This window comes from Bactrocera latifrons, unplaced genomic scaffold (genome assembly GCF_001853355.1).
Source record: "Bactrocera latifrons isolate USDA-ARS-PBARC rearing strain unplaced genomic scaffold, ASM185335v1 scaffold_488, whole genome shotgun sequence".
In the NCBI taxonomy this organism is placed as follows: domain Eukaryota; kingdom Metazoa; phylum Arthropoda; class Insecta; order Diptera; family Tephritidae; genus Bactrocera; species Bactrocera latifrons.
The window spans coordinates 87,479-96,461 of NW_017537143.1; the positions used below are offsets into that span (position 1 = coordinate 87,479).

An 8,983-nucleotide genomic window follows, 5' to 3' on the forward strand; every position below is an offset into this window, starting at 1 on the left:
ATAACTATTGCAATAGATAGCCGAAGGCCCTAGTAGCCAGTGCTTAATCTTTGTGTATTAATTATTAATAATTAGTTCTCATTTATATAAATAAATAAAAATAAAATAGTACAGGAGAGTGATGAGAACATAAATCAGTACACGTATCAAATGTTATGTGCGAATCATCTATATTTTTGACTACAGCAAAATCAATTAAATCTGGCATTTTGTTACGATCACTAGGCCAATATGTCAGTGGCGTGTGTTTTGCATTGTAATATCCATCTTACAGAAATCTATAGCCTAGTGTTCCCAAAAAAGTCTTTAAATTGGATGTCTGTTATCTGAAACCGGGGTGGACAGTATATGGCCGTCAGGTTTAAGTCCCCGAAGCGATTTTTTGTAGTTATTGTTGTATCTTGTAATTGCGCTGTAGCATAAGATTCTAAGACGTGGTGATTTAACCGTTTTCTAACCAGCACTGCTGTTCCTTCATATGCCTTTCCGTCTGGGTGCTTTCTGACAATAGCATTACATCAATATTTTTTTCATGAAGAATTCTAATAAGTTCCAATTTATGTTTGTTAACACCGTTAGCATTTCATAAACAAATTCTCAATACACTCATTTTTTTTCTTAAAAAGGTTTGCAACATTTGGTTTTTTGATTTGATTATCTCTTGAGTTATATTTTGCATTGAAGCCACAAATTATGTTATACATTGGGTAAGGATGAAAATCATAGTTTCAATGCAGTATTACCTTTCACCTATGGCCGGGGATTTCAATATTTCCATTAGGAGGAATATTAAAATTTTGGTTACGACGTGCTTGAATGCTCTGTGGAAACTTCGATTTCAAATCTTTATATACAGGGCAAGCCCTGTAGTTAGCAGTATCACAATTAGTGAAGGAGTCATTGTGCTTTATGTAGTTTTTAACAAAACCGTTATATACCGTATATTACTTTTGCTCACCTAACGGTTGTTTATATCACCAAAAACTTAGGGAGATTGAAATAGGATTATGTATACATAAATAATCACTGATGACGAGATGAATTGAAATATAGATTTCTACCTGTCCATCCGTATGTCGGTGTAATTAAAAATTAAAATACCTTAATGAAACTGTGTACAAATGTTTCCTGAAAAAAAAGTAAGGACAGGGGTTTTTTACAATTGAGTGAAAATAGATGAAATCAAATTATAACCAGGCCCGCTCTCCATATAACGGTTTTGTTAAAAACTACTCGTATATTACTTTTGTTCACCTAACGGTTGTTTATATCACTCGTACTCTGTAGCAGCATGATACAAAAGTATAAAATCGTTAATTTCGGGTGTACCGTAGCTATAATGCTCTTCACAAAAACAAAATATTCCTCAAAAGAACTTGAGGTTCATCGAATACTTTGTATGACATATACAAAAGTGAAGAACAAGTCCGCGTAAATATCTTACTGACAGACAAAGGGACGTAGCTAAATTTGCTCAACTAATCATGCCTATATTTTATATATATGATTTTTTATAAACTTTGTGACAAGCTAGAGTATATTAAGCTTGCCACAAAGTTTGGACATACAACTTATGGTCAATTTTGAGTTCTTAATATTAATATAAACAGGTGAAGCATTGTAATTTTGATTTCCTATATAAATTACATATTAATATTTTCCTATTTTGTTTGGAGTTTATTGCATCTGAAAAAATTAATGTAAAGCAAAAATGGAAAGTTATTCTTTTAGGGAATTTAATGATCTACAAAAGTGGTCAACAGTTCATTAAATATTGTTTTGCGAAAAAAGACATTCCAGAGCGCCCGAGAACTCTTTACTAATTACACTGGTCAACAAATTTGTAATTTTTCTTTGTCACATGAACATTTATATACAAGTTTTAAAATACTAGGGCTACTAAAATAATATATCAATGAAAAAAAATGTAGACATCATGTTTTCTTGTGATATCAAATCATATAAACAAAGTACAAAATTCAGCTACACTTATAGAATTATTTCCTAATATCTAATAGCTACTTATGGTTTTCTTGAATATTTGGCTTCCGGTAGGTCCCAACAACAGTCAGCTAGCATTCCTGGACTCCATTTCTCTTGATAACTCTTCTCCATTAAGGAAATGTCTCGATGGAACCTCTCACCTTGTTCGTCATTCACAACACCCAAATTTGCCGGAAAGAAATGCAGATGAGAGTCCAGCATATTCATTTTCAAGGACATTTTACACCCCAAAGCTTTAAATGATATCATAAATTAGTTTAGGGAATTTCTCTTTTAGATATAAAAAAAATTAATCTCCATCTTTAGGCATAGCTTTTACAAAATTTTTTACTAGGCCAAGCTTTATGTGCAACGGTGGTAAAAGTATGTCATCAGGGTTCACTAGATGATCATTTTTAACATTTGTATGGCCTGGAATTAGTGATTCACGCTTGGACCACACTTTCTTTGTATAGTGACTTTTTCTGTCCCTACTGTCCCATTCACAAATAAAACACACATAACAAAAATTGTCCGGGTTGTTCAAACACTTTCGAGGCATATTTACGATCTAACTAATGTAAATAAAATGTAATTTAGCAAACACAATAGTTACACAGTCGACTAAATGCAGTTATGTAAACAAAGAAACGTATATAAGGTCAGAAATAAATATGTAGCTCTCACAAGAAAACTGGATGTGATAGAAATAATACTGTTATATATATTATTTTTAATGACAACATAAATAAAAATTGCAACAAAGTTCATGTGACAAAAACAGTATTAAATAGGTCGGAAATTATTTATCGGGTTTACTTTAGATATTTAAAATATAATTATTTACGGTAATCTGACACAAATTTTGTTAAAATATTGACTACCCCCCATAAAAATCATTGCAACGCCTTTTTAATATACTATTTAATTGTCTGTTACGCAAATTTTATATTAAGAGCACCGCTTACGTTATTAACTTCTTAGAAACATTTTTCACAGATTCTTGGCTACACTAGTTCAATCTCGACCATTTCCGGTGTTATCAGTCCGACTAACCTAAGTTTGTATTCATCGCCGATAACTGGTGCATCAAATGCACCTCATCGGTCTACACCACGGCCACGATGGAACCCGCCGTTCCTTATGGAAGATGAGTTTAGCATGATGCAACATTCAGTGTCCAGCACAAACTCTGAAAACGCTCCAGTGATATTAATGGAAGATGGTAAGCAACACACAATTCATGTATAGATTATGACAATTACCCGGAAATTGTAAATAAAGGGAAAAATATTTAATTATTAATCAATATTTATTTCGTCACCTTCAAAGTAATCCCCACTTCTGCCAACGATTTTTGGGACGGCCTTCAGCTCCTTTAGCAGATTTTGTCTCTTCGATCGACTGAAAACAAGTTTCATTCCGATGATTGTTGACTTGTTTGCATGTGTTTGCAAGTATGTGTCATCGGCAGTTATAATGATCTCCATAAATGTGGGATCGCAATTCCCATAATCAAGTATGTTCAGAGAGACTCTTTTCGAAAAAAAAAAAATTCAGTTAAAGTCATTCGAACGGACTCACGAGAGATGTCGAGCTTTTCTATAACACTTGCCTGACAATTTTCAAAGGCCATATCTTTCACTCTTTTAATAGTTTCATCAGTTGAAGAGGTCGAACATCATTCAAAACATGTCTGTAACGATCTCTTGACCATCTTTGAAGGCTTTGTCTCCCTTGTAGGCTTGTGATTTTGATAAAACTGAATCTACGTAATCCGCTTCCAAGATTCACACTGATTTCGCATACGAAATTTGCTTATAAATACAAAATTTAAGACAAATTTCTTGATCTATTATTTTATCCATTGTAAAAATCGCAACGCACTACTGAGGTGTACCGACTTAACTAACTGCTGTAAATAAATTGATTGGCAGATTTCGCTTATATTATATTGGGCATTGTAGTTAAGGACACTTTTTGAAGTATCATTTACCCGAGGAATTGAATTACAATTCCGCGATGCTTTTTTATCACAATCTACATTCTACAACATATTTCATATATAACAATTATTGAGTTAGTTGTAGTGTTTTATTATTTTCATTGCTTTATTTATATTTTCACACTAAAGGATATTTTTTAGTAGTGCTCAAGTAAAATTATTTCATTATACTAAAAAAATCTCAATTCCAGTTGGCCGATATAATGAAGAATATTCTCAGAATCGTGACTACATAACATGATTAAATACCAATTGTAGGTGACTACCATTAAGATAACTAGAACTGTTTAGATAATATAAGTTAAAGTTTATATGTAAGTTCCCCATTTTAAGAGCTAGTGAATATTGTTTCGATTATATAAGGCAATTATAAATGTAGTTATTGAAGCTCATATGTATACATATAATATGTGTATTTATACTAATAAACTACATATACATTTATAGGCACACTTGAAGATCCAACCACGCTTTCCTGTGGCTGGGATGTAATTAAATTATATTTTATCATTAATAATTACTCGATTTAAGTATACAATCATAAACTTCAACGATTACGATCACGAACAGATTGTAATGTGATATGTGAAGTGTAATATAAATTAGCATCCTGCCTTACCTATAACCTACTGACTGTACACAGTAGTTATAGTGTATAACGTTGCAGGAGGAAAGCAGGAAAAGGCACGTCGTATGCCCGATCTCTAATCAAATAGTATTGTATTGTTCAACATTCGACGGTGATTTTGTAAAAAAGGTCTCCGTTAGGACCTTCGATAGGACGAAACAGATGAAATAGCGTTTCATTTTTATACATAACAAGATTAGACCTATGTATACCTTTATCAATATGCCTTCATTTTATACATTTAATACCAAACTCAATATCTTATGGGAAAAAGTTTTAAAAACATCTTTTCATACGCATGATTTAGTTATTCAAGAAATGTATTTGCTTTACAATGGCTCAATTGGTCATGGTAGCCTAATTCATACAATTGTAAAGGCTTGTGTATAAATCCATTTGCATATACATACACATATGCTTTGCTAGTGAACATTTAAATATAATATACATACATACATATGTATGAGGTGCATAATATTTTCGGAGTAACTTACACATTCTGCTATGTACTTACATATATTTTATAAGTGCATATAAAATATTTTCAAACACCTATGTACATATACATACTTGTTCATAATTATCTATTCCTTTGTGTGGAAAGTTTGAAAGAAGTTTTTTACCATCTCATTACAATACTTTATTCGAATTAGTGTTGAAAAATGCATATATAGTACATATACATATACACATAATAGCTATAATAAGTGGTCACAATTGTATGAAAATACATGTGTACGGGCATATAAGATTCATATACTATAAATACCTAATAACGCATTTGCAAATAGATAGGACTGACAGTCCTTATGGCCGGACATCTTCCATAATTGGACAAATTTCATCAACACAACGTTTTCATTAATTTTTTCGTATAAAGCCAATTCCTGTAACATGAGAACGTTCCAAGAACCGGTCACGGACACTATTTCAAACGGACAAGCTTTCTAAATTTGTCTAGAAGATTGTTTACAATTTATACTCCCGCTACTTTACGAAAACTAATGGGATAATTGTCAATCATTCGTTCTCACCCATTGGCTCGCATTTTTTAGTTCGTTAGAATTATAGTTTTAATTGCTGCTTCTGAGCCTAAAAAGATATCTGAAACACTCGTTTTTACCACGTCCCTGTATATGAACAGTATCTTTAGCAGGACAAAAAACAGTACGACGGCGGGTGTCCGTCTGTGTAAGCTTTGTTTGATTATGTACTAGCAAGTCAATTTAAGGATAACTACTCTCCAAAAATCGCTTACAAGTATTCGTTTCTCACGAGAAACTCATTAAAAAAGCCCTATTGTAAAATCTTGGACATAATATAATTAAAACTTCTGAATGAAACATGACTTAATATCACGGTTGATGACTGGGTATGGTAGTTAACTAAGTTTTGAAATAAGAAACATGCATACATGTATGAGAATGCATAATTTGGGATTACATGTTATTAGAGTACAAACCTCAATGTAGATAAATAGAGATACGATATGTACATAGATGCAATGAAATAACTTGTCTATAATAATAATTTTGTCGCACTTTATTTACTGTTAAATAGTTTTAGGTCGTTGTTGTCACTATTTCTTATATGTATGTATGGGTGTGCAAATCGTATACTATATAATACTATACAATTAGTCGAAAATGCATATCGTTTATGCTTCCATTACTAAAAAATACTTTAATATGTCTCGTATGTGAGCATAAATATTCTTAAGTGTAGATATTATATTTAAAATATGTACCACGGTTCACATTTTACTTTTGACAAAGGTCATTTAGGTAGATCGTTTTGATTAGATTCGATCTAACGAGAGAATTTCGTGTTGCATTGATACATTCTCCACATTAAAGAAATGGTGGTTAAAGGTAAAGATGGCGTCGGACATAGTTCGCAGCGTTTCTTACTGATTTCAAAATTTTAGTAAAGAAAATTTCATGTAAATAAAATTTCAAAACCAAATTTAGAAAATTTTCTAGACTAACATTTTTTTATTTTTAATTGTGACTTTGCATAATAGCATTAATTTTGTTGCAATCAATATTCCAGTGGCCATATGTAACACAGCTTGAATGAAAAAAAACCTAATTTTGATTTAATACAAACATATTTCTCATAAATTCAACAAAAACATCCTATGGCAAGGCCAAATTCTTTTGTATTTAAAAGTTAATTCAAAATAAATTTTTTAGCAATAAATAGAGCTAGCTGACAGTACCTATAACATAATAATCTCAGTGTGTCTCTACATTTATTTGCTTCCCCAATAATTACTAACTTTAATATGAAGCATAGGACGATAGCACAAATTACTCGCTTTGTACTGTCAACCTGTGTCATAGAATCCTTTTTTATTTCACAATATGCGTGCTGAAGGGAATTTTGTACAAATTCTAGAGGTATTTTCAAAAAAACCTGTTTATTTTAAAAAAAAAAAACTTATTTAAAATAGTATGTCCTTTTTTTCGCCACTAATATTATACTCAGGCGGCTTTAAAATTTTGTACTGAATAAGGAATTCATAAACTGAAGTTTCAATTGCATTAGTACCAATAACGTTCATACAAAAACGTGTAAGTATGTATGTATGTAAAACGGTAATATGAGTCATAGATATTCAAAATGGGGATAGGCTAAAAACTATATGTTATCTTATAATTATTTAGATAGGAAACTTGAAATTGAGGTTACAAAATATACAATAAATTCATTAATATTTGTAAGCATACAAGCAAGGGCTTACACTGATATAAATCAAAAGATTAAATTGAGACAATAGTAGATATAATTGAAACATATGTAAATTAACTCAATAACGTTGGAAACTAATTTTACGAAATCGTAATTCATTAACGGAACACACTAAAAGGCACATAAATCAGTCTAGAGCTATTGCGTGCGTGATTTATAAAAATAAATGATATATAAAATAAATGTGTTAAAAATATATACATATGCTCGTTTATAAAGATAGAGAAATCTCCGGTTAACTGAACTTGAATATTTGTACATTAACTGTTTAATTATCTGGAGATTTTACTTATTTATACTTGTTTAGGTTTAAAGAAGCCTGACTAAGCGAAAATTTCAAGAACAATTAAAAAAAACACTAAAATGTCATTTAAATATGTATTTTATTTAAAGTTAGTTGAAATAAATTGGTACTATATGGTAAACAGGCATGATCTAAACTAGCTCAATTTTTACAGATTTTGTGGTGGTTAATTTTTGTGTTTTGGGTATGTTAAGGCTACGGAGGTAAATTACATACGTACATGTATTTTAACATCATAAAAAATAAGAAAACGGGTTTACGAGATAAATCGATTTTTTTGAAATCTACCCATGCGGATACAGGTTGTGCAATTTACAATTGAAAGTAAGAGAGAGAAAAATTATGGACTATCTAAACATATTGTAATATTAAAATGCTAAAAAAGGAAATATGAATACACAATTTTCCAAAAGGAAGAAAAAAGCAAAAAAGCGCAATTTCATAAGAAATTTTGGATTGTGAAGAGGTCTTTCTTCGTTAATTTTATAATTAAAAAGTCCAAACCCGCAGCTCCACTCGCTCTTTGTTGATAAGGATATCATGTATCGTAATAACAATATAATGGAATAGTTAAATTGGCAATCAACATGTTTATTGACTTCGTAAATCACTTAAGCAAATGTACATAGGTACATAAATACGTATGATGTAACATCTTCACAGTCTCTGTATCTGCATTGTACGAGTATATCGTTACACATACTTAAGGTATGTATGTACTTATATAATACACTGTGGAACATTTTTGGGATAATTGTCTGGGGGGTGAGAAATTCCAAGTCAGGGTGATGATACTAGGTCAGTATAGTAAAACCCTCAAAGGGTTTGGCGTTCGTTTGTGTCACTTTTTTTATGACCTTTTTAATTTTTCCCTTATCTTGATGTTTTTTCGCTAAAAAAAAAAACAGGAGCGGGTAAAAAAACAGTGAATCCGTCAGCAGTAAAGTAGGTAGTTTGCTATACCGCGCGTGAAGATTATACCCATTTTCCTCCTCACACTTACCTTCTTGTTACACGTGTGCAATGCTTCACGAATATTCGTCAGATATTATGAAGTCATCTCAAATTATGATTCAACCTTTCCTTATTCAGTTACAACTATCACTATAATTCAAATTCCCGCACTTGGACTAAAGGAATACCCGTGCAAATTATCACAAGCTGTGGTTTGAACGCTATGGGCGAACATACCAAAACAGCGTTTCATTTTTATACCCTTGCAGCCAGTTTCCACGGAGTTTTATAGGTTTGTTCACCTAATGGTTGTACGTATCTCCTAAAATTATTCGAGACAGATGTAGGGTGGCAT

General features: G+C 31.5%; 1 protein-coding gene across 12 annotated transcripts in view; it reads left to right on the forward strand.

The window, feature by feature from the left end:
* The window catches only part of LOC108973533 (uncharacterized protein YMR317W), a 47,527-nt gene extending 39,782 nt beyond the window's left edge, over nucleotides 1-7,745 (forward strand). For 10 of the 12 annotated variants that reach the window (XM_018940867.1, XM_018940868.1, XM_018940874.1 and 7 more), the window contains 2 exons: nucleotides 2,968-3,208; nucleotides 4,180-7,745. In XM_018940867.1, the coding sequence (XP_018796412.1) occupies nucleotides 2,968-3,208; nucleotides 4,180-4,229 (291 nt within the window). In that variant the 3' untranslated portion in view covers nucleotides 4,230-7,745. The remainder of the gene's footprint in view (nucleotides 1-2,967; nucleotides 3,209-4,179) is intronic. The other 2 variants (XM_018940872.1, XM_018940871.1) reach the window with 2 other exon arrangements.
* The last annotated feature ends 1,238 nt before the right edge of the window (nucleotides 7,746-8,983 follow it).